Source organism: Stegodyphus dumicola, chromosome 7, assembly GCF_044657685.1.
Source record: "Stegodyphus dumicola isolate Sdum_Otavi_A_Nest chromosome 7, ASM4465768v1".
In the NCBI taxonomy this organism is placed as follows: Eukaryota; Metazoa; Arthropoda; class Arachnida; order Araneae; family Eresidae; genus Stegodyphus; species Stegodyphus dumicola.
Window position 1 is genome coordinate 76,543,650 of NC_140774.1, and position 26,315 is coordinate 76,569,964.

Here is a 26,315-nt window from a genome sequence, read left to right on the forward strand (position 1 = left end):
AATCATTCATTTTATATCATGACATTTTTTGGTCGGACAGGATGTATACCTGCTGCCTAGAACTCCAATGGGAAAAGTATCTACAAGTTCATCGTTCTTAAAGTTAGATATAATCGAGTATCCAGATATGGTACTTACTTTATTTTGCAAATTCTTCAGAAAAGAAACTCCCAATGCTGTGCTTCCAAAAAAAAATTTAAAAAATTCATATATATAATATATCTATATAGTACTGGGGTATTTTTTTTTCCCTTTGAACAGGTTGCTACTTAGCAGCAAACATAACTTATGCAACAAAAATCTACCTAGATAGTGGCAACCTTAATAATACATAAATTTTCACCAAAAAAAAAATCTTGTAATAACAGTAAAGTATAATATATAATATAATGTGCCTAATGCTGAAGTTGTGCACAATTCTCCCCATTTACAGAGCAATTTGTGTTTGCTTAAAAAATTCTTAAGAATCGCACAAGTTCAGCATTGTGTGCATTAAATGTAGCACAGATATTTGTGCGTGATGTAAAAAAGCTACCCGATTTGATGCACATTCATCAACTGGCACCTCATTAACAGAAAAGTAACTTGAATTCTATCATCTACTTTATGTATGCATTCATCCTGTATCTCTATCTAATTTTCAGATATAATAATGTCTGGAAAAATTTTGTGGATGCCCTTGCACAGGACACTATAAGAAGAACTAATTTCTATGGTTAAACATGTAATTTATATAAACCTGTATGGCAAATAAAAGTCAATATGAAGGTTATCATGTAGAAAAGACAACAAAATATTAAAAAGTAGACTGCATACTTTTTGCATCATTCCTATTATGATGATCATGTGAACAGCTAGATTGTTAGGCCTCTTTTGTTTCTGTTCCATTCTTACATATTTTTCATGAGCCAATATTTTCCTCAGAAACTCTTTGTTGCATTTTACATGTTTTAAAATTTATTACATGAATATTTGGAATTTGCTTTTAAGTTTTATAGTTCTATTTCTTCTAACACCTGTTGTTGAGAGTAACAGGGAAGTTACATTTATGATTGTATATATAAAAATACAATTACTTTATGTTTGATTACAATTACTTTAATGATATTTATTTAGCTTTTTCCCCCCTTTCAAATATCTGATTTAGTGTGATATATTTTAAAACAAGGTTAGAGTTCAGACAAAAATACCAAGTCTGTTTTCTAATTCTTTTGCTGTTGTCATTTTCCCTCAGTGAACATATTGGGCCATATAAAAAGTCTCTGCCCTTTTTTAGTACATTTTTTAACAAAAATTTTCTTTATTGAAAATCAGTTTTAATCAAGTAAATAATGAACATTATTATCTATGACCTTTTGCCATTTTTCGGATAGCTTCATGATTCCATCAGTGTAAAACTTCTGTGGTTTATAGTCGAAAAACTTGGCCAAGTGATTTTCAGCGGCGCCTCAGTCAGCCAATTTTTTACCATCAAGAGAATTTTTCAGAAACTGAAACAAATGGTAGTCAAACAGAGCAAGGTCCGGGTTATACGGTGTGTACATCAAAACTTCCCAACCAAGCTCCGTCAATTTGTTCCGAGTCATCAAAATATGTGTGGCCGTATATTGTCGTGATGGAACATAATTCCCTTTGTGTTGTTGTCAATTCTGGTCACTCTTTCTGGATTCATTTAGATGGTCAAGTTATGCACAGTACGTGGCCGAACTGATGGTTTTGTCAGGTTGCAGCAGCTCATAATGGACAATTCCTTTCCAATCCCACCAAACACTTAACATAACCTTATTTAGTGACAATCCAGGCTTTGAAGTCGTTTGTGGAGGGTCACTGGCCTTTGAACATGATCACTTGCATTTGATATTCTCGTATTTGACCCATTTTTCATCCCCTGTAATAATTCGCTCCAAAAATGGTTCGATTTCATTGCGTTTCAGCAGCATTTCACTGATGGTAATTCGGTCAGTGAAATTTCTTTACATTAATTCATGTGGCATCCAAACATTGAGCTTCTTTTTGTAGCCTGCTCTTTTCACATGATTCCAAACTGTTGTGTTGTTGATGTTTAGTGCCTCTGCTATTTCCTAACAGCTTGCATGCCGGTCTTGCTCCACCATTTGCAAAATTTTATTGACTTTTTCAGTGACTGGCCAACCAAAGCGAGGTACATTTTTGACATCGAAATTTCCGGAACAGAATTATGCAAACTACTCCTGTGTCCTTCATTTACTCATAGCATTCTCACCGTACACTTCACAAACTTTTCAGCATGCTTTTGCAGCGTTTTTACTTTTTTTTTATAGTAAAAAATCTGATGTTTACACCACATGACTTCCTTGTAAAGAATATTAAATTGCATGTAGGTTAACTAAAGGCATAAAAACCTTAACCAGAAAATTAAAAAAAATATAGTTCAATCATTTTTAAAGCAAAAAATGCACAATTTACAAATATATAAGAATGAAGTAACTGCGATCACCGAGTAACAGAGTGATAATCCACTCTTCATTTTTATATCCATTTATGTAAATGTACACTGCTGGCCACCATAAATGCAACACCCTGAAGGAAGCATGCAAATAACATGAAATTTACAACATACATTAGCGGAGGTGAGATATGCAAATGATTAGAATTTCAGCACAGATGCATATCATGCGCACCTGTGGTGCCACTTCAAAGTGCTATTTAAGGTTTGGAGTTTTCGACGATTTCAAGTTCGGCAATTGTGCTTTTCATGTGGTTTTTTTTCAAAAAATGATCAATTATGCCTCGTAGTAAACATCGATCATCGTTTGATCAAGTATCCGAGTTTGACAGAGGAAAGATAGTGGCCTATTGAGAGAGTGAATTATCTTTCAGGGAAATCAGTAGTCGTGCTGGATGAAACCAAACAACTGTTATGTGGATATGTGACCATTGGATGCAGGAGGATACGACGGACCAACGTGTTCGATCGCATTCACCTCAGTGCACCACTTCACGTGATCATAGGAACATTGTGCGCATGGCAGTGATGGATCGCTCAGTCACATCATGAACCATAGCACAGCACATTTAGTCTGTAACGCATCATCCAGTGTCTGCGCATACCATTCCATGCCATTTACAGCAGAGTGGTCTGTCTGCAAGATGTCCATTGCTTTGTCTACCCTTGATGCAGAACCCAGATGTCTCTGCCGCCAATGGTGCGATGAAAGAAAGATGTGCACAGCAGAATGGAATGAAATTGTCTTTACTGACGAGTCACGCTTCTGTCTGCAATGCCACGATGGTCGGATTCGAGTCTGGAGACACTGTGGAGAGAGGGTGCTGAACAGCTGCATTATGCACCGCCACACCGGTCCTGAACCAGGTATTATGGTAGCGGTGTTGGATATCACTCTCGCACTCCTCTAGTACGCATTGCCAGTGCTTTAAACAGCCGGCGTTACATCTCCAAGGTGTTGGAGCCAGTTGTCCTTCCTAGCCCTCAGGGCTTGCCCACAGCCATATTTTAACAGAATAATGCACGACCACATGTGGCACGCATTGTCCAAGGGTTCTTCGTCAATTGCCAGATTGAATTGCTTCCCTGGCCGGCTCGCTCTCCAGATCTTTTGCTGATAGAAAACATATGGTCTATGGTTGCTTAACAATTGACCCAGATTGCATCCGAAGCTGCCACACCGGATCAAATTTGGCAATGTGTGGAAGCTGCTTGGTCTGCTTTACCCCAAGAACACATCTAAAGTCTCTTTGAATCAATGCCGAGGCGTGTGGCAGCGGTGATCTCCAACAGTGGCGGCTAATCTGGCTACTGATTCCGGAAGGAACCACACTTCACAGAAGTCTATAAATTTAATCATTTGATACTTGGTCAACATGTTATCTACTAAATAAATTTTGTTGTGATATCTCTTGTCTTTCTTGGCGTTGCAATTTGGGTTTTCAGCAGTGTATATTTATATCCTTACCTGTAATATGCATATATTTATAGCCTTTTGGTGTGGCCCATTGCAACCAAAATACGAGGTGCACATCTACATGTTATAGCAGTCCTATATACAAAATTTCAACATTCTGAGCTCTCTCATTTTTTAGTCATGTGAGATACGTACATACGCACAGACGCCACGAAAAATTCTCTTTAGAATTCATTTAAAATTAGTTTTATAATTTTTTTAGGGGAAAAGAGTCCTTTATTCTGTCTTTACGTACAAATGTCATGCACAAACATCGTTAAATTGTATTTGATAGTAATGAAAATGGATATTTTCGTTGAAATATGATAGCTGAAACTTTTCATGATTACAATATTTCCTTTTTACTCTCTTGTACGAAGTAAAAAGCATCACATAGCATATTTCTGCAGATATTTCACTCAGTTTCAAATTCATAACTTTTTACATGAGCAATGGATTAAAAACTATCTTCACAAACAGTGGAAGCTGAATATCACCTTTTAAGCACATGTTCGTTTGAGACAATCAGATGAGTGTTGCCAGATATATAGGCATCAACACCATCTAGTGGCAAAAAAGCACAGAGACTTTTTATATGACCCAATACATGGCACCATGTTGCAGGTCTTATCTCCTGTAAGTTAAATTACTTCTAAAAAGTGTTTTCTGCTAGTCTTAATAGAGCTAGTAAACACCCAGGAAGATCTTTTCTTATCTTCTATTATTGCATGCCATTCAGTCAGTCAAATAAAACTGCAAATTCTTACTGTGATTTTTTATACTAGTATCGAAGCAATCTAGAGAACTTTCATTACTCGCAGGCACGCTTACAGACATTTCAGATTTTGATTCCAAATCAGTCTCATTCACAAGAAATTAGCTGTATACAATCTGAATCACCCATTATTTTAGGGTAAAAAACAGTTTTAAGTACTTCTACATTAATAAAGTTACCAAATCAGCAGTAAAATACACGTGAAAAGCTGAAAACTGAAAGATAAATATTCACAAAGTCTCGTAAAATACATGAAACAACTGCATACTTTTGAATCGCTTGGAATAGAACAAAATAGGCTCTACAAACTAACACTTAATGCACGTCTGCTGCCATCTATAAGACTAATTTAATATTAAAAATAGAAAAGGTATTCAAACAGCAAAAGCAACAGAGAAATGAAATTGCCTGTGATTTGAAAGTCCAAAAGCAGCACCTGTACAGTGTACGGATAACACAAGTACCATATAGTCCAGTGTATAAGCATGCACCTATAATTTCAAACTACATTTTTTAATTATTTGTAATATCCACCATATAACATGCACCATTTTCTATATGAAAAACCTGAAAGATACATGTGTGATGTCCTTATCATTTGAAGTCATTCATTTGAAGATTTTACCCCAATGGTATACAGAATTGACAAGCAATAAGGGGAACAATGTGGGGGAAAATATTTGAGGAAGTTAATAATCCTAAAGAGAGCACACACATTTTGGGGTAAGAATGACTTCCAACTTGAATGAATTCTCAGAATTAGAAGTCAGATGTTTTTTCTTTCTGTAGTCATTTGAAGCCATGATTTTGAAGTGGGGGCTTTGATTGCTTTAGTTAAATCTCATCCACTTTAGTTTAAATACACCTACCAAATGAAACAAACTCAGTTCTGGTTCCTAATGCGAAGTTATTCAATTTATGAAAGAAAATGGAAATGTGCTGCAGCAAGGATGTTTGGTGTTGGTAAAAGCCCCATAGGCGAGTGGAAGGAAATGAAAATCACAGTATATTATATGCTAAAGAATAAACATGTTTCATGTAAAGGAGTAATGAAATGGCTTATCCTAAAAGAAAGTATTGCAAACTGTGTCCTAGAAAATCACCAGAGTGGATTAATTGTAACAATAAACAGCATATATTTATTGTCTTTAAAGTTATCAAAAAAGAATACAGATGAAAGTGAAAGCCTTCAAGCAACTTTGGCATATTCAGTTTATGGCACTAAATAATATAACTCTACCCCCCCAAAAAAAATGTTTTGTAAAGGCTTCTGAAAGATTTGTACAACAAATTGATAACTTTTTTTCATCTGCAAAGGTGAAAAAATTATTTACTATCACCTAATGGAAATATGAATGAAACTCCAGTAATGTTTGATATGACAGGGAATAAAACAATTGATATGAAAGAAACAAAAATGGCTCATAAGAAAACAACAGGTCAGGAAAAATTTCCCCTCACCATAGAGCTTTGCTACTTAGCAGATAGTACAAAATTAAAATCAATGGTTATTTTTAAAAGAAAGAACCAAAATGTGTTCCCAAATGTGTTTTCATTCATGTTCCCAAGAAAGGTTGGATGGGCAAAAAATGTGAAATTGTGGATAAGAAATGTTCAGCATAAGCATCTTGCTGCCTTAAAGTATCCACCAGAAAGTCTTTTAGTTTAGGACATATTCAGATCCTATCTATCGAATGATATAAAGAAATTGTTGAAAGAATGTTTTACAGACATGACAGTTTTTCCAGGTGGATAAATACCATTAGTTTACTCTTTAGAGGTGTGTACCAGAGTCCAATAATAATTTTTAAATTTAATATTTATTACCAATAATTTATGTTTATTTATATTTAAAATGGAAGTGAAATACACGAATATTAGAAGGTGAAAAAACATGTACAAAAGGAGGCCAAATGCATCATGATAGTCTAGAAATAGAGTGGATAATAAAAACATGGAATGAAATTAAACCTTGCATAAGTCAAAAGTTATTTTAAAGATGTAGTATATCTAATAATCTAGATGGAATGGAAGATGATTATTTATTCATAGAGCAGAGTAACAGTGACGGTGAAGATGAAAGAGAATTCGATAATCTGCCTGAAGATATACGCCTGAAGACAAATATGGCAGAAATATATGACAAATATGGCAGAAATATATGAAGAATGATATTTGATAATGAATGTATAATTTAGTACTTGTTCGCAGAAATAGAATCCTGGGCTTCCAAATAAGCCCAGGATTCTATTTCTTATTCTATTTCTTCTTTTCTATTCTATTTCCAATCCTGGGCTTTCGTGTTATCCCATACTGGAAATTTTCTTTTCAATAAACAGCATTTAGGTAAATATAGAAATCTAATTTTTATATGTTTTTACTCCTTATTTTAAAATCTATCATTTTTATATCCACCATATAATGCTCACTCATAAATTTCAATCTTATTTTTTGTATTAAAAGTGCATGTTATATGCTGGGATATATGACAAGTGGTTTTTGAATGTACATATTTTCTTGCTCGACTCAAGTAAATTCCAATTAACAGAAGACATTTCTCCTTTAGTGTACTTCAGATAATTGAATTGAACAAAATATGCAAGTCTGGTGAGGTTCTCTATAAGCTGCACAGAGTGCAGTTTTATTCATTTTTAATTATTCACATATTAACAGTTTTTCAAAATTAATCTGAATTAAAAGCTGAATTTATGTGATAAATAAAGTGCTAGTATATATCGAACCAGTTTTGTGTTTTTCACATACAGTTAATATATTTTTTAGGGTAAAACTGAAGTAAGCTGAAAAGTTCATTACAATTTTTAATATCTTGATTATTTTTATTCTGTATAACCATATATTTTTTTTTCAGCTGTGACACTTTGGAAAAACAAAAATGTGAGTTGGAGGAATCCATTAGATCACTTAATCACCGGTTGCAACAGTACCAAGCAAAAGTGATTAATCAAGACACTCTTATTAAGCGTTTTCAGAGAAAAGTGATATTTTTAACAAAGGTATGTTTATCCTAAATGCCACAAGTTTGGATATATTCACCATTTTTAAACTCATTTTTTTTAAGTCTCTTAATTCTTTTGTTCCATGATCATCTACTAACTTCTCTTCATAATAAAAATTATATATATATATATATTTTGCGATGAATGATATTTGATAATGAATGTATAATTTAGTACTTGTTCGCAGAAATAGAATCCTGGGCTTCCAAATAAGTAATAAATGATATAGACATAAATTCTTTGTTTTTTTCTGTTTTGAGAATTATTTATTTTGGAAATAGGAATTTAGTTCAGTAAATTATTTAACAAACTTTACATGCCCTTATTTTTTACAAACTAATAAATGAATGTCTTCACCTTCAAATGATAAAACTAATGACTTCTTCATCTTCAGTGACTTGACTGCTCATAATGAGCCTTGGTCTGTAGAATTTCATTCCAGCAGTTCTACTCTTGGCCTCAGTTTTCCAATTAATTATCTTTAAATTATATAAATCTTTCTTCAGACAATCTAGCCTGCTGAATTTTGGTCTCCCTGTCTTTTGAGTGCCTGCTGTCTTGTACATGAATATTTTTTTGGTAGTTATATTTTTGGATATTCTGATTAAGTGACCAGCTTATCTTAATCTTTGTGTGCTGATAAAATTTATGATGTATGATGTCTGAATACCATGACATCCAGTAGTAGTAGTTCTCCAGATGCCATCTATTTTTGCCATGCCTTTGGTCTGAAGAACAGCTGCGACTTGCCTTGTTATGGATGCCACAAGTTGGCTGGAGACAGGTTGTAATAAATACTTAAGCAGGGGTCACGCAAAGTCGAGATATTTCAACATGGTGGGGTTTGAGCTCTGAGCTGCTGCTCCATGACACCCAAAATGTGCTCTATCAGTTTAAGATCCGGTAAATTAGGTGGTCAGGACATTAACTAGAATTCATCCTTATTGCTCCTGTCTTATGCCTGTGACCAGGCAACTGTCTTCCACATATCTGTGGTCCAGTCTTGATCTTCCCGAGCCATTGTGCTAACAATGATGCTTTGTGGACAGAGGCACATCAGTGGGGTGTCTTCTGCGCAGTTCCATATCCAACAGTGTCCACTGAACTATGTGTTTTGAAACACTTGGACCTGTAATGTGTTGAGCTACCAGCTGAGCTACTGTCTGGTGCTGATTTTGCTGTACCTACCTAGTGCGACAGTCTCTGATGCCCTTTTTCTTTGATGATGCATGGACGTCCAACAACTTGGCATCTACTGCTGGTTTTACTGTCATTTATCCCCTTTGCATCCATACTTACAATAGCAGATCGTCAAAAGCCTACCAGTTGCGTAGTTTCAGAGATATTCTTTGGGCCAGTCTGCCCTCAGATCAGTAGCCTTTGCCATCACTCGAAAAGGAAGTGCAAGAATGATTTGTTTAGATCAGCAGTCTTTGCCATCACTCGAAAAGTAAGTGCAAGAATGATTCCTTACCTTCTGTAGCAGCAGTTAGGTACCATTCCCACTTGCCTCCACATCATCCAGATGAGTTCATTAACCCCTTAACTGCTGCGGAAATATATAAGATTCACTTTCCAGTGCCACTTTTTTTTACACAAGCGTGCTTAGTTATACAATGTATTAGGGGGAAAATAAGCAGGGCTGTGGAGTCGGTAGGGAAACTGACCGACTCCGACTCCTTCATATATATGTAAACATATAAACATGGGTACAGCTTATTTTTTTAATATAAAAGAAGTAGTAGATGCTACAGAAAAAAATTGATGACATAGCAAATTTTTTATATTAATTAGCATTTATTATGAAATGGAAAAACTGGCATTAGTAATTTCTAAGAAACAGTAAAACTTCGGCAAGATCTTCTTTGTTAGAGGCCCACAGATCTGATTTGACAAACTTAAAAATTGAGAAGAGTCTTTCCATACTGACTTAAGTAGAAAGAAGAGCTGTTACTGTTACGGTTACTTTCTTTAACTCTTCAGGATAGATTTTTGTAAGTTCTAAAAGAGGTGTCTTTTAAGAGCAATCACATTTATATATATCTTCAAAGCCGTGCATAAATCTTGTTTGTATTTTTTTATTTTTATATCTAAAGGCTGTTGGTTCTTTGTTTTCATTCGCTTTGCCCTAGCCTTTTCAATATTATCCAAATATTTTTCAAAATCTAATTCATCAGTGGAAGCAGATGATAGAGACTCAGTTGCAATATCTGCAGTTTGACTGTCATGATTTGAATACTCCAGTTATTCTGTGAATAATTTCATTCTTAATGAAAGTTCATAGATGGCTTTCTTTGCCTTTTTAATTTGTTTGTCATCCAACAAAATTTGGCATTTTGGATCTACATATATTGAATCCAGCACGATCTTATTGTTTAGCAAACTAGTTTCTCTTTTCTTCATTGAAGAAATGATTCCTTCTGTAATAAATCCTCCATTTCAGAAAGAACAAACATCGCATTCTTCCAGTCTTGCCTCTTATTAATTCTTCAGATTGTAGCTTTTTGGTGGCTATATATGGTATAGAAAGAAGAGTTTCCAATTCTGCAGGATCATTCCACAGTCAAGGCTCGCCAGCGGCCGAGCGGTAAAGTCGCTGAACACTGGTAGTTCGGTCCGAGGTTCGAATCTTGCGAACGGGCTGGCTGCATGGGCGTTTTCGTGGTTTTCCCCATGTGTAACATGTATACGAGCCGGTTTCCCTTAGAAAGTCCTCCACGAAGGCATCCCTCCCCTTAGGCAGATAGCCCTAGTGTGCTTTGCCATAATTAAATACACCAACACCATAGATCTGTAATGGCGTTTTAGGTTCAATTTCTTTTATACTGCGGAGTAACATCTTGCAGTACCATTCACTGCTCAAAACAATTAGGAGATATTGTAAGTTCCAGAGCTTAAATTGCGGCAGAGCCCACAGGAGCCTGGCTCCAGTACTTCTTAGTTTTGGGGATAATTTATAACTTTAGCCGGAGCGCACTGGAGCCCTAAATAAGAACTTCTTTTATGTAACTGAACAATAATTTCAGTAGAAATTTGATCTTTATTTTTACTAATAAAATTGCTTATTAAATTCTAATTTATCTCTTTGCATTTTATTAAATTTTAATTTTAATTATTTAGTTACGTTAACCATTATTTAATTACTTTAAAAATGACTTATTTATTTTTTAATTGTTAATGATTTTATTTGTCATCTTATTCTTTATTTATCCTTGTTCCTCTTTGCTGAAGGTCTTCTATAGGGCTCCGGTACTTCTAATTGTTGAAATTAAGCCCTGGTAAGTTCGGTATGAAATAACCATATAATCGACAACAATTTTAACAAAAAGAAATAGAAGAGATTATAAAGGAAAATTATAACTTTTACAAAAGTTATAATTTAATTATATTAATTATATTATATTAATTGTAAAGTTATAATTTAATTATATTATATTAATTTGCATATTTTACTACAAAGCAAAATGTGCAAATTTAATGTGTTATGTCGAAAACTATGCGTATTAGATAAGGAGTAAGGAGCAACCTGCAGCATTCCTTTGTATTAAGAGTATTTGTAAACCAAACCATTCTACAGTCTTTCTGTTAGTGAAACATTAAGGTTATCTACATCTTCTAACTTTCTCGTCTCCTGTTAATTCTTCAGATTGTAGCTTTTTTTATGGCTATATGTGGTGTTGAAAGAAGGATTTCCAGTTTTGCAAGATCATTCCACACTCTTTATGTTAGTGAAATATTAGGGTTATTTACATCTTCTAAAAATGTTCTTAATCCTAACAAATACTATATCATCATATACGTACTTCTCCATTGCGTTGTTCCTTTTCCTGCTTGCTTCCTAAGAATGGCATCAATTTTGGGAGTTCTTGCTGCTTACTTCAATTCACCAGTGAGATTAGTAACTAAATGAATCAGTTTAATCAATAACGGCATCTATCACATCCATCTACTGCCTTATATTTATGTACTAATATGTCAATAAAATAGAAAATAACTATTTATTAATGTATATAGTCCATAAATATAAATATTAACTCAGTTTGTTATTATTAATTTTTTTTTCAGTTCACTTTAATTTCATTTCAAAGTCAAACTGTCCAACAAAAACTGGAGTTGGAGTCGATCTGTTTTTTAGTGACTCCGACTCCTTTTACCCAAAAATCTACCAGACTCCAACTCCACAGCCCTGAAAATAAGTGCAAGTTTTGCTGTCTAAAAACTGTTTCATTCACATAATAAAGAATAAAAGAAAAAATGAAAATACAAAATTTTATGCTTAGAGTAAAAGTATAATAAAAGAGACGTAAGTATAATAAAAATGATGTTTGTTTTATAAAAAATATGTATAAAAAAAAGATTCGAAAAGATGGAGTTTCGTTAGACCAGTAAAGTGTAATATCAGGTTTCGGTGTTATACCTTGTAAAATCAATATACCTAAGAAAAAAACATGTACTTCTTCTGAATGGGTTGGATGCCATGACTTTGTTTTATATTTTCCTTTTGCAGGATGTTGGTTCAAACGGTTAGTTTCTGTAACAATATGAAGCATGAGCAATTCATCAAAAAGTAATTCAAAAAAAGATAAATCGGTTTGAAACATCTGGTATATCTTTCTTTATTCTTGGCACCTACTACAAACAGTAAATGAAAACAGAAGAATAAAATTAAAAAAAAAAAAAAAAAAAAAAATTGCTCAAACACAAACATGAGCAATTACCACCTAATGATTACTTACACCACCACCTACTAGAAACAATAAACGAAAACAGAAGCTACAGAATAAAAAAATACCTTTTACTCAAAACAGAAACACAAGCAATAACCGTTTACTCAAAACAGAAATACAGTCAAAAGTCGTTAATTCGGACACCCATAATCCGGAATGATCTTATAACCTGGACCTCAAAGCTACAAACTTTCTGCGCATCGCGTAAGACTTTTACGACTGCGAATATGCGTGTGAGCAAAATACATTTATGAATGTGCGTTTAATGTATAACGGACAGTATAAGCTAAGCTAAAATTATCTAATTCAGTTAATGTTGCAGATTGCGTTGTTTCTTAATCTTCGAATTGTATTCGGCTTATTATTTTTTGCAGACTGTTAGAGCAATTTTATAAAAGTAAGCTTGAACTTTCGATTATGCCTAATAGAATTTCTGATATATATTTACTAATATGTAAATCATCTACAAAGCGAGAGTATGTTTCGAAATCCATTAAACAAAAAGTGGAATTGCTGCAAAAAATGGATAAAGGCATATCCTTTGTTTATCTAAACATTAACGTTTGTTTATCTAAACTTTGTTTATCTTTAACGCCGCGGGGGGCGCACAATGAATTGGAAGTTGATCTGTCAGCACTATCCTTATCTTCAGGGCAGATGTTTTTATTTTATTTGGCTTATAATTCCTTACTAAATGTAGTATTTCATCTCGATGTACTCCGTCTTTGGTATGATTTAAATCAAATTCCTCATCATTATAATTCACTTCCGATAGTGAAAAAAGTGACAGAGGTTATTGAAAACGAAAAAATTTCGATTGACAAATTAGTCGGTATTCTCGACACAGCAATTATAGGACTTGAACAGCGGAACTTTGTAACTGAACAAGAAATTATGTCTGTTTACAGAATTAAAGAGAATGTATTATCACATAAAAAACGAAGCAACTTAAACAACTTACATTGAAAGAAACGTTTAATAAAATAAAGAAATAAATATTAAGCTTTTTTTTTTTTTTTTTTTTTTTTGTAAATTTTGATACCCTTTAGATCAAAATTGTTCTTTATTTCATAAATTACGGTTTCATATTTTTAATTTTATAATTTCTGCATGCCATCTTATCAGATTTAAACTGATGATCTATAATCCGAAAAAATCGATAATCCGGAATCGCCGAAGTCCCGACGAGTGTGGATTAACGACTTTTGATTGTACAAGCAATAACCAAGCAGTCATTTCTTTCACTGTTTCAGAAACACCCCCCTCTCCAATTCCTCCCTCTCTTCTCTGAAATAGTATCCTCCTTCGCATACTCTGTTAAGTGCATTGTGGTGTTGCATTCCAAAGCTTTGTGAAAGATTTTACTGGTAGCAGCGCAAAGCAAATGATAGCATTTCAGAAGGGTGTATGTATATATATATATATATATGCCCTGGCAGTTAATACATTGGCTGAGCAAGGCATTTATATATGCCTGCGGCAGTTAAGGGGTTAAAAAATGTGGGGAGCTGGCCAATTGATATAATGGTTAGCGTTGCTGACTACCATGCTGAAGTACCCGGGTTCGAATCCCAGAGAAGGCATGGATGTTTGTAAATGTATAGTATCAGTGCGGCATGATGCCACTCTACATGTGCAGTGAACTGAAAGTCCTTTTGTGTGGTTTGCTGGAAGGGAAGAGGGAGAGACCCTCAGACCCATCTACCCCCCAGATCTCTCCATCAAAATTTGAGGTGGAACAGCTAAATCACACTGTCACCTGAAAGGTGCTCAAGGCTGTTGTCAATGGCAGGGGTGTTCTAACGCTCCTTGCCAGGAAGAATTTCATGGACTTGGGCTGACTGTGTCAGACAAGTGAGCATAAGCAACAACAACATAATTGTGGGGAGGTCATAATGTTCTGGCTTATCATTGTGTATAGATTGATGTACTCACGCTCACAGATATATATATATATATAATGCCTCACACATATATATATATGTGATATTTCGGCATGATTTTTGCAGAGTGGTAAGGCTAATCCAATTGAAGAGGCAAGTTGATTTGGTTTTTAATGGTACATCTTTATTCCATAGCTTTTATTCAATTATCACTGTAGATCATTTATTCGTTACTAAAGAGTATTTAAACTTTAATGCGTCATAACTTATTCTAACAAAGACAGCAAGCGCAGTAGCGTAGACCCTAAAGGCACAGAGAGAGGAAAGCTTCTGACGCAAAGTGGCATGCATTCGTTATTTATAGTAGAGGTTATGTAATAGGCTAGCAGATTCTAGAAGGTACTGGTCTAGGGGAAAGATCCTGAATTGCAGAAAGTTAATTAAAGGTTGCGTGTTTGCAAAAAGCAAAGCCATCATGTTTTTTTATATTTTACATCTTCAGAACATAGCTTGCAAGCTTTAACTATGTCCTATCATAGATCATGATCTTCTCTCATAGAATTGTAAAGTTTTTGAATTATACAATTTTACAATGATTTATAAGTAAATATCTAACTAAATTTTATATGGAATAATAATAATAATGAATAAATTATAAGCATAAAAGTTCTCAATTTTTCTTAAAATGTCCTAAAAATAGTTGGAATGAAATACTTTTTAAAAGTCTCTTGATGCCAGTAAGTCCAGCTTATTTTCATCTTGTGGACTAACAAGTTCACAAACATTATGCAATTTTTCCAATAAATATGATTCAATAATAATTTTGAACAGAAAATGTTTAAAATTTTCTTTTTATATAAAACTTAGAAGATATACAATTTATACCATTTTAAAATAATGTATGAATTCAATACAAAATATTATGATACAATTCAATATAAATAATGATACGATACAATAAGACATTAACACTTTGAATCAAAAGTTTTGGCATGCCCTCGCCAACAGATCAGCCTGACTAGCTTGCTGATGTTTGGGGGGGGGTGCTCAGTACAAAATATCTAAAAACCTCCATTGCCTAATAAAAGGTAACTGTTTTTAGCATTGTACATTGTATCAAAGTGTTTTTATAAAAATACAAAATCCTACATATTAAAATACAAAATCTTACCAAATTAAAATTTAAACTTGTGTGATCAAGTTAAAGTCTTTTTTTAGCAATTTAGAAATGAGAAATGAATATTACCTTACAACAAGAAGAAAGAAAAAAAAAATGTTACAAAATAATCTAAAATTATGTGGAAAATATGTGTTAGTGTGTTGTGTGTGTGTGGTAGTACTTATGTGCTAAACTATGGTCAGAGGATCGTGGCTGGTATGAAAAAGTATACAAAAAAGCCAAGCCAGTTTCATGACCATAGCTGACTCAAAATTATGTGAATATAAAAGGTCAAAATTGGGAAAATGATTTGTCATAGTTAGGATTTAAGTCTAGATCAGGTATTAAAAGTCATAATCAGGAAAGAAATTTGAAAAATTAGAATTATCAATTTTGTAAGTAACTTCAGAATATTGCTTTAGAATTTTGTAAGGTCCTGAAAATGGAGGAGAAAGTTTATGTGTATTAGGATATTGAAATTCGTCATACATTGCTAAATCACCTATTTTAAAATTACTAGGTTTATAATGAGTGTCCTATCTTTCTTTATAAACATTATGGTAATCATCAGATCTTTTTTCAGCTATTTTTCTAGCTTCTTCTATTGGTGAATATAATTCTTGATTTTGAATTAAGGAATCATAAGGTAATTTTCCATACATTAAGTACACGGGTCGAATTTTGTTACAGAATGAGCGATATTATTATATTCTTCAGTTACTTGAGGTAATAATTTTGTCCACGTGATATTATCTTGATAAGAATTTAGTTTACATTTTAATCTAGTTATAATCATTTGATTAACAGGTTCAATTTTACCATTAGTTCGGGATCTATTTGCTGTAGTCAATAATTGTTTTACATTATGATTCCTTAGAAAGTGCTTAAATTTTGAAGACTTAAAAGCAGCATTTCTATCACTTAAAATTTTCTTAGGTACCTGAATTTGAAAAATTTGTTTTAAGCAATTTATGTAAGTATCAGTTACACTTTTAGAAGGAAAAGTCCAAATATATCTGGTGGCATGATCAATAATTATGTGAATATACTTTTTAGAAGAATTATAATAATTTAAACCTCCAACAGTATCAATAGATAATATTTCAAAAGGCTCACTAACTGATGGTAAATTTTGCATTAAATCAAATTTCTTTTGTTTACTTTTATTATTAAACTGGCATACTTCACAATGCTTGCAATAATTTGTAACATCTTGAACAATTCCCGGCCAGTAATACTGAGGAGATAATAAATTTAGCTTTGAGGACACACCAATGTGACTAAATTGTAGATGTGCTTTTTCAAGTAATTTAGTACGAAGAGACATTGGAATTACAATTTTATACAGTCCTTGTTTTTTAATAGTTAACACATCATTCATTTTCTTATATTTAGGATTACAATCATTATCTAAATTTTGATATTCTTTTATTTCTTTCAATGATAATAAATTAACTTGCAATCTTAAATTCTGACAAATGGGATTTCTAGACAGCATGTCAGCTTCAACATTAGTGGATCCTTTGTTATACTTTATATTAAAATCATACATAGATAATTTTAAAGACCATCTAAGTAAACGACCTGTAGGATGTTTTATATTTTTAAGCCAGACTAAAGCAGCATGGTCAGTATGTACAGTGAAATGATTACCATGTTAATAATAATAAAATTTATCAATTGCATCAATAATAGATAAGCATTCCAGCTCAGTAATTGCGTAATTTTGTTCCTAAGACCTTAATTTTCTAGAATGAAAAGCAATTGGATGTAAACTACCATCAGGATTTCTTGTTTTAGAACAGCACCAACAGCTTCTTTAGAGGCATCGACAAGTACATGACAAGGATATTTAGGGTTAAACAAAGTTAAAATATGTCTATAAATTAATGCATCTTTTAATTTTTGAAAAGCTATTTGACATTCATTAGTCCATTTATAGGGGGTATCTTTCTTAAGTAAATTAGTTAAAGGAGCTCTAATTTTCGCATAATTTTGAATAAATTTATGATATACATTAATGCTTCCTAAAAATCTTTGCAACTCTGTGACATTTTTAGGGGGTTGCAATTTTTGAATAACCTCTATATTTGCATTACTGGGCTGGTATTTACCTGCTTGAATTTCATACCCTAGAAAATTAATTTTTTCTTCAGCAAAATTACATTTAGATTGTTTTAATTTTATATTTTTTTCACATTATATCAAATATTATTTTAAGATGGTTTAAATGTTCATCAAAATTTGGAGAAAATACTAGAATATCATCAATTATTCGTTACTAAATAAGAGTATTTAAACTTTAATGCGTCATAACTTATTCTAACAAAGAGAGCAAGCGCAGTAGCGTAGACCCTAAAGGCACAGAGAGAGGGAAGCTTCTGACGCAAAATGGCGCACATTCGTTATTTATAGTAGTGGTTACGTAATAGGCTAGCCAATTCCAGAAGGTACTGGTCTAGGGGGAAGATCCTGAATTGCAGAAAGTTAATTAAAGGTTGCGTGTTCGCAAAAAGCAAAACCATCATATTTTTTTATATTTTACATCTATGTCACACACACACACACATAGTACAAAGTATGTCACACATATATGTACAGTACAAAGTCTGAAATCCAAACTTCCTGGAAAACATTTTTTGTTTGACAATATTTTTAAAATATTAGGAATGGAGAATATAGTGCTAAAATGTAATCAATGTGCTGTAAAAGCAATTTTTCTCTCGACTAAATGAAGTTACTAATTCAGAAGTCAAACAACAAAAATCAGTGTTATATTTTCAAAATTTTCACAGGACTAGTTTCGATGGTTTTACTGAACCACCATCCTCAGCTGCAAAACCGCAAAATGAAGTTCTTATATGTCACTTTTAAATACCTGTTGGCTAAAGAATCACTCTCTGAAAGACGATAATATATTGATTGATGTAAGCCATAATAGCACTTTCAGCCCCTAGTTAGTTGGGGGGGGGGTTGTCTGACCTAAACAACAAGTGAAGTTCCAACACATTTTTTGGGAATTTGATGCTGCGCATACTTATTTTCTGTTTTTGGCATAGCAGTGGGTAAGAGAGAAAGAATTAGATTCTGAAGAACTCAAGCCCTGTTAACATAGCAAAGTGAGCTCTTTAATTTTCAAACTTCATCCATCTTGATCCTTTGTTGGCTATTATTATAACAGTTGTCTTATCAAAATTAAAATTAAAAATTAATTTAAAATGTAAAGTTTTTTTGTTTATGTCAAAAATAATTTCTAATTCTGCACCTGTAACAGGACCTTCAAAGCAAAAGCATATTTGATACTTGTCTTCTATATTGGCATTGGCAAGAGAAAATTGTGTTGGTGCAATTCGGCCTTAAGAAAGTATGATTTCAAAATTTAGCAAAACAACAACCTTATTTTGGCATAAGTTTTAAACATTATACAGGGTTGCCATGCTACCTGAAAAACCGAAAAATGTCAGGAAATTCGAAAAATTAAAAAAAATAAAAAGGGGGGGGGCAGGAAAAAGTGAGGGAATTTAAATATTTTAGTCAAAATCTGGAAAAGTCGGGGAATTTCGTATGGCAATCTCCAAAAAAGAGATGTCAATGTCTGAAGCAATCACTTTCTTGGCGAACTATGTTTTGCGTGAGAATCATTCAAGCAGCTGGCGTAGAGCCAATTTTTGCAGCTCCAATCAGATTTTCTGTTAGAAAAGCAAAGCAATTTTTCAGTAACTTTGGTTTCAAGTAACCTAGAGAATCGAGAAACTCGCATGTGGAATGCATGTTGAACAAAAGAAAATACCTTCCAGTTCTCGTATAAAGCAAAATTAGTTTAATCCTAGTAATGGTACACACAGGATTTGGCTGCAGTGCATGTTGAATGAAAGAAAATACCTTCAAATTCTCGTATAACACAAAATCGGTTTAATCCTAATAATGAAACACACGGGATTTGGCGCCATTATGATGAGCAGTAAATGGGTCATTTTGGTGCTGCCGACAGTTTTCAAAATCATGCCAAGGGCATAGTGTATACCGGGATTTTACAGCAAAATCTTTTAAACCTTTTTTTTCTTTTTAATAAATGCCTTTTTTGGGTCATTTTTCAGTAAAATAAATAAATAAATAAATAAATAAATAATAATAATAATCAATCATCTAGGCTACTCATTTAATATAACTATATTCATCAAAAAATTGTCGATTTTTGTAATTCAATTTTTAATTAATTAACTTTATTTTAATGTTATTTGTATCATTTAATGTTTCTTATTTCCTCTAATTTTATTTATTATTAGTTAATAATACTTTCAAATTTTAGGCAATTTTCTCTGGCATAATCCTGAAACTAATTGTAGCAGTATGATGGCATACTATCATGAAATTTAGTGCTCGTAATTTTGCTTATGTATGCTTCTAAATAAATATAAAATACCTGAATTTATTTTATTTTGAAATATCTTTAAATAGATTTCTTTCATTCATTTAGCTGTAAAATGTCTGCAAAAAAGGACATTATATAATCCAAATTGGGCAGATTCTCATCTCAATCTTCACTGGAGAAAACAACTCCTATTATAATTAGAATAGTAATGCTTTGGGGAATATATATAATATATAAAATCATGTAATTGGCAAATTTTTGTGTTTTCAAATGGTACTATAATTAATCTACGTCTCAGCACAGCCAGTGTGCACTAGGCAGATAAATAGGCATTTTCTTAAAACACACCTGGAAAACATGGAAAAGTCAGGGAATTTCATTCTTCTGTTTGAGTGGCAACCCTGATTATAAGAAAGCAAAATTTTTCAGTTATTAGAATTTGTGAAGAAGTGTGGATAAGTGATAATGAATGAAGATGATATAAATGATGTTTTCCATTGCAATGACAGAGCCCCAATCAACAATCAACTAATGGTCAAGAAAATATGTAGTGAGGTTTTAAGTCCAGAAAATATTGCTACCTTTTAGTAAGAAAGTGACCAAGAGCTTGAGAATGGAAAGAGTTTGATTGGCAGTTTAGTGGGAATTCTTGGCAAAACAGTTACAAGATTTGACAACTTACATTAAAAAAAATGTTTAATAAAATAAACAAATTAATATTAAATTTTTTTAAATTTTGATTATGAATACCCTATTATTTCGTATTTTTAATTTTATAATTTTCACAGGTCATCTTTCTGGATTTAATCCAATGTTCTAAAACCAGAAAATTTCCGAAATCGCCAAAGTCTGTAAGATTCCAGATCTTAGATTTTGTATTATAATACCTGTAATATAAAATAGCATTAGAAATATATCTGAAACTGCTACAGTTCAATGACATAACATTAACTATTTGAATACAAAACTATTTGAATAAATTTAAAGATTAATCTTTGAAAGATCTAATCCTTGAACATCAAAGCTGGTGATAATAAAAGGATGAAACAAAATTTAAAACCGTTTTGAGGATTGAAACACTTGTCTGAAAAAGATGTATGTTTAAAAACCAAAAATTCAGTTAAAATTTATATTTAGTGATACATTTTAATAGCTATTAAAATTCTAAAAATATACACATGGTGCTGTACTCCAGTTAAATCATTAAGATTTATTTTTTGAAAATACAGCATTAAATAAAAATTAAAAAAAGGGACAACTAATTACAATATATTCAGTTGACAAAAGAAAATTCTGTGCACTGTCTATAGGCTACTTCCCTCCATTTCAATAAATACTGAGGAGTTAATCATGAGTGACCAATATACTGAGGAGTTAAAAGGGCTTTTTTATTGTGGTTTCTGTTCAATTCCCAATTCTGCACTCCAGATATGATGTGTCTCAGTTCATTATTCACTTAAGTTTGTCATAACTGTTGCCATTTACCTATTACTTTGCTTTTGATCACCAGAATTTCTCAGAGTGCACAATGGGGATGTTTTTCTACAGACAGTGTTAGCTGGTTCATTCTCCTTAATTCCTATGTGTCCATGTTCTCAGCAGTAAGTGGTATTAAATCCCTGACACCAAAAATTTTTTTGAAAGGCTTTAAATTTATTGTACTGCTTAAAATGGTTTTAATTAAAATAATACATACATTTCTCTATATTTAAACTTTTTTTGGGGGGATACATATTAATGTTCTTTAGGAAACATTAGAAAAAAAATGATATTAAATTTTTTTTTTTTGTGTGTGTGTGTGTGTACATATAATGTCCCTTTTTGAGTCATGCATCTAGAATATCTTCATAATTATTTTGCTCTTCTAATGTCTCATTTGAGTCATTACATCTAAAATATCTTGTCCTGATAAACTCTTTTCTCTTACCCTCCTTTTTTTTTTTTTTTTTTTTTTTTTGTTCTTTTCTTTCTCTTTTCCCCTTCTCATTTGTCTTTCTCATCTGTACTTTTAATTGTCTTCACTTATAGTTTTAATAATTTTGATGAGGTTTGATGCTGTCATTATTTCATAGGCAGAAAACCTTCCTTTTCTATTATTACAGGTATAATAGAAATACCTACAAAAATACCCCCAACCCCAGCCATGAGTTAAACCAGGAATCTTTCAATCATGAGTTTAGTATTATGATTTTAACTTCATTTAAGCTTTAGCAATAACATTCAATGCATCAAAAATCATTATGTGCTTCTAAGAAAATTTGCAATTTTTTTGTCCTGATTAATTTCAATGTGAGAACATTTCTGAGGGGTGATGCATAGATAATTTGAAAAGCTAATAATCAATAGGCAGACTGGTGGGAGTTTTGTGTACTTTCATGCACATCAGGTCTTTTGCTTACTCTATGCATGAGGGATGGAATAACTGATCTTGATCACTCTTCAGTTGCTTTTAACAATACAAAATTATCTTAAATATTTGATGTGGTTATTTAAGTTAGGAGGATATTGCACTTTTAAAATTTTATATTGTAGTTTTTGGAGTGATGATTTCATTTTCATGCAATGATTCACTCTAATATAGTTATTTTAAATATGTTGTTTTTATATTTGCATGTTTAGGAACGAGATAACTGTAGAAAGTTATTAGATTCCTATCTTAGTGAAACTACTATGACAGGTGTTGCATTGAATGAAACACAGTTAAGTCACTTAGAAGACATGAATATGGAATACAAAAGAGCTTTAGAAAAGGTAAATATTTAAGTTTGGAAAAATGATCTTTGTAAATTGGAAAATTTGCAATCTAAGTATTTTTTCTCCAATTTGATATTTTAAAACTTATTTACAGTGCTTTGTGCTTTTGTGGTAAAAATTTTCATACCTGATATGAACTACCTCTATCTGAAATTAAATAAAAAAAATGTTATTTTAGATTGGCATAGATTTTGAATAAAACTCTGTCAGTTTTAAGAGCAATCACATATTATAACCTCTTTTTTGAGAGGGAAAAAATATTGTTCTCAAAGAAGTGGAACCTGCATTTGATATCTCTCAGTAATGATAAAGTTTTATTCAAAATTCATGCCAATCTAAGACTGCTTTTTTTACCTAGTTTTAAATTTTACATTGTTGTATAAAAATTGTTGCTTTACTGGTTATATTATGCCTTGATATATGGAAGAAAATATTAATAAAAATATATTTTAATAGTATCTTATATTAAGGCATATTTTCCTTTAGTTTTTGCCAAGCACATACCTGCCAACTTTTACGAATTTTTCGTAATTTTTACGAAAATGAGTTTGTTTTTACGATTTTATGATCGTAATCCATTTTTTACGATTTTTTCCTTTTTCAAGTGTTTTTAGTGATTTTTGTCGAAATTTTAGAATTTTTTGCCAATTCAGCAATTTTCGCCAATTGCATCGTGTTTTATCGCCAACTACCGACTACTTCGAATCCAGTAACCTGCAGTTTCTCCCAACTCGCCGCTTAATCAGCCAATCCAATGCGCTGAACTTGTTTCTCCCACTCTTTTCTTTGTGGGCGCCAGATTATTTTTTTAGCGTGGATTGTCGCATTCTGTTTTTTTTTTTTTTTTTTGTTTGTTTGTTTGTTTGTTTGTTTGCACGTGCTACGAATTTTCTTAATACGTCGTCGTTACGAAATGAGTTAAAAAAAAACGTACAAACCAAAATATGATAGACTCAATATTTTCGGCCTGCCTACAAAGCCGAATTTCCAACAATTAAAGAATCCTTCAAAGGAAATAACTATGCATTTTGCAACATGCGCGTGTGTGACTTCATAATAAGTCACGGTGGAAGAAGTGACATTGTGAAGCATGTTAAGTCTAAAAAAGCATGAAGTTAATGCTTCGGCTTCGACAACGTTAAAGAAAGTGGATGATTTTTTTTTTAAATTCGGCTACGAATTCGGATCCCGATATCATTTTGGCAGAGTGTTTGTTTACACAGTTTGAAGACTTTGCCAGTTCTGGAGAAGATAGACTTGATGTCCTCATTGGTACCTTAAAAAGAATAAAAAGAGCTGATGGAACACCAAAATATGATAGACTAGCAAGAGTTTTATGTGCTATTCTCGTAATTCCACACAGTAATGCTGAGTGCGAGAGAGTTCTCAGTGTTGTGAAGAAAAACAAAACTATGTTTCGTTCTTCAATTTCACCAAAAACTCTAGAAAACATTTTAATTGCTAAATGTTATGAGGAAACTAATTGTTATGACAGGAAATTTTCCAAAGAATTTTTGGCTAAAGCCAAAAAAATGCACTCTAAATTCATTGCAATAATTTTTTTTGTGTAACATTAAGTTCTTGTTTTATGTTTCCTAATAAATTTTTTAGTTAACGACTTAATTGAGATTTACTAATGTAAGTACAATTTTCTTTTTTCTATTTGTATAAATTGTTATTTTTTTAATATCAAAGCATGATATTAATTCTTCGTGATCTTCTGAATTTTGGAGAAATCTTCTGAATTTTTATCTTTAGAGGTTGGCAGGTATGCAAGCATATGATGAAAAATATATAAGGGTATAAAAATGAAACAATTATTTATACTTTATTACATAATTATCTGAGTTGTTTTTAATTTATTGAATATTATATTGCAAGGCTATTGAATTTACTTAGGGCAAGTTAAATCTGTTTATGTAAAATAATACTCATAAATCTTGTCAGATTTGTAACCCATTATTGTGGTTTTTATTAAATCTTTTTAGAGAATTCATTTGAATTTCTCTAAATTTATGTGTACTGTTTTTAGTTTAGTTACCAGAACTCAGAATTGTATATTTGATGATTAAAAATTACCTAAATGATTTTATACTGTAAGTATTTAACTATTTCTGCCATTATACAATTTTTGATTAATTCAATTCTCATCTTAATTCAGTCTTAATTCAATTTTTGTATCCTTTTGTATTGGATGATCAAATGTGCCTAAAATTACTATGATCATCTCCCTTTCATAGCAGCAAAGATGAGTAGAAAGCAAAAAAATTACTGAGTGCAATTTATTCTATGGGTTTATTAAACCCTAGCTAAGAAAATTTTAGCTTATGACTTTTAATTCTGGGCAATTAAAAAATATAAAAGGGCAGTTTTCAACAATTTTAAAATCTTATCATCAGAACCTCACAAAGTATTAAAATTTTTAAACAGACTTTCTTGGATAGGTGTGACTTATTCATCAGAGCTTAATGTGGATACTTTTCATTAGCTATTAAACATGACAGATTGTCTAATCCTGTCTTACTAGTTGATCAGACATACAATGTTTGAAACATATAAATATGTAGATATTCTTAACTGTCTGTTGTCAATTTGTGGGAGCAAGCAGGTAAGAGTGACAGTTCCCGCTGCTCATTAAACTCATTGGTTAATAAACTCAGCTGCTTGTTACATTCAAATTTCCAGGTGCCAAGACAAATACGTACTAACTAATAGAAAAACTGTCATTTATTAAACTCATCTTTGCCATTTATTAAATTCAGATTGGCAAAAGACTGATTCTTCATTGCCAGAATGTCCTACTTGTATCTATCAATGCTTTTCGTAGATCATCCATTTAATGTGTTGTGACTGTGGTTTTATCATTCAGGTATGTAATAATGCTTCAATAAAGCAGGTTTGACTGAAAATTTCCTTGCCTCATCTTTGTACCTGCGAGACATTGTATTCAGAGTTCTTTGTCCATACTGGACTTCAGGTGTGGTTATCTTAAAGTTAACAAAAACAGTACCCTAGAGCTTGTGTAAATGACTGAGGGTTCCTTCTCGAATACCAGCTGATAGGAGGTGAATTGGCAACTTGTGTATCTTATCTTTTAAAGTTACCACATTTTAAATCCTTCTTTTGGGCTACACGTGTTATGTTCACATATATACTGACGAGCTAAAACATTATGACCATCTTCACATTTTTCAATGAACTGATCTGGAGACGGGGAGGGTTTGTGAATAAGCGGGAATGATATTTAACTGCTGGTGGAGAGGTAAAGAACTGTATTTGCAGGCAATGTAAAGAATGTATGTAATGTATGTAAAGAATCACTCTTGTACTTGTTTCTGCGTGTGATAAGAAAGGCTGTTGATCTAAGGTAATGTGATAGAGGGCAGACTGTAATGGCCCGAAGACTCGGAATGAGTATCTCAGAAACTGTGCAACTGGTAGGTTGTTCAGGATCTGCTGTTGTTAATATTTATGCAAAGGGGATAAATTATGGTGAAACCAGCAGTAGAAACCAAGATGTTGGTCATCCAGGCGGAAATGGAAAAAAAGGATGCTGGAGACTGTCCTGCTTGATACAGCAAAATCGACACCAGACAGTGGCTCAGCTGGTTGCCCAACACAATGCAGGTCCAAATGCAAGTGTTTCGGAGCACATAAATCAGAAGACACTGTTGGATATGGGACTGT

The 26,315-nt window shown here is 32.4% G+C and overlaps 1 protein-coding gene across 3 annotated transcripts in view; it reads left to right on the plus strand.

The window, feature by feature from the left end:
• LOC118195371 (mitotic spindle assembly checkpoint protein MAD1-like) overlaps nucleotides 1-26,315 on the plus strand; it is a 126,349-nt gene that overhangs the window by 73,750 nt on the left and 26,284 nt on the right. For all 3 annotated transcript variants that reach the window (XM_085820492.1, XM_085820491.1, XM_085820493.1), the window contains 2 exons: nucleotides 7,586-7,730; nucleotides 22,494-22,625. In XM_085820492.1, the coding sequence (XP_085676618.1) occupies nucleotides 7,586-7,730; nucleotides 22,494-22,625 (277 nt within the window). The remainder of the gene's footprint in view (nucleotides 1-7,585; nucleotides 7,731-22,493; nucleotides 22,626-26,315) is intronic.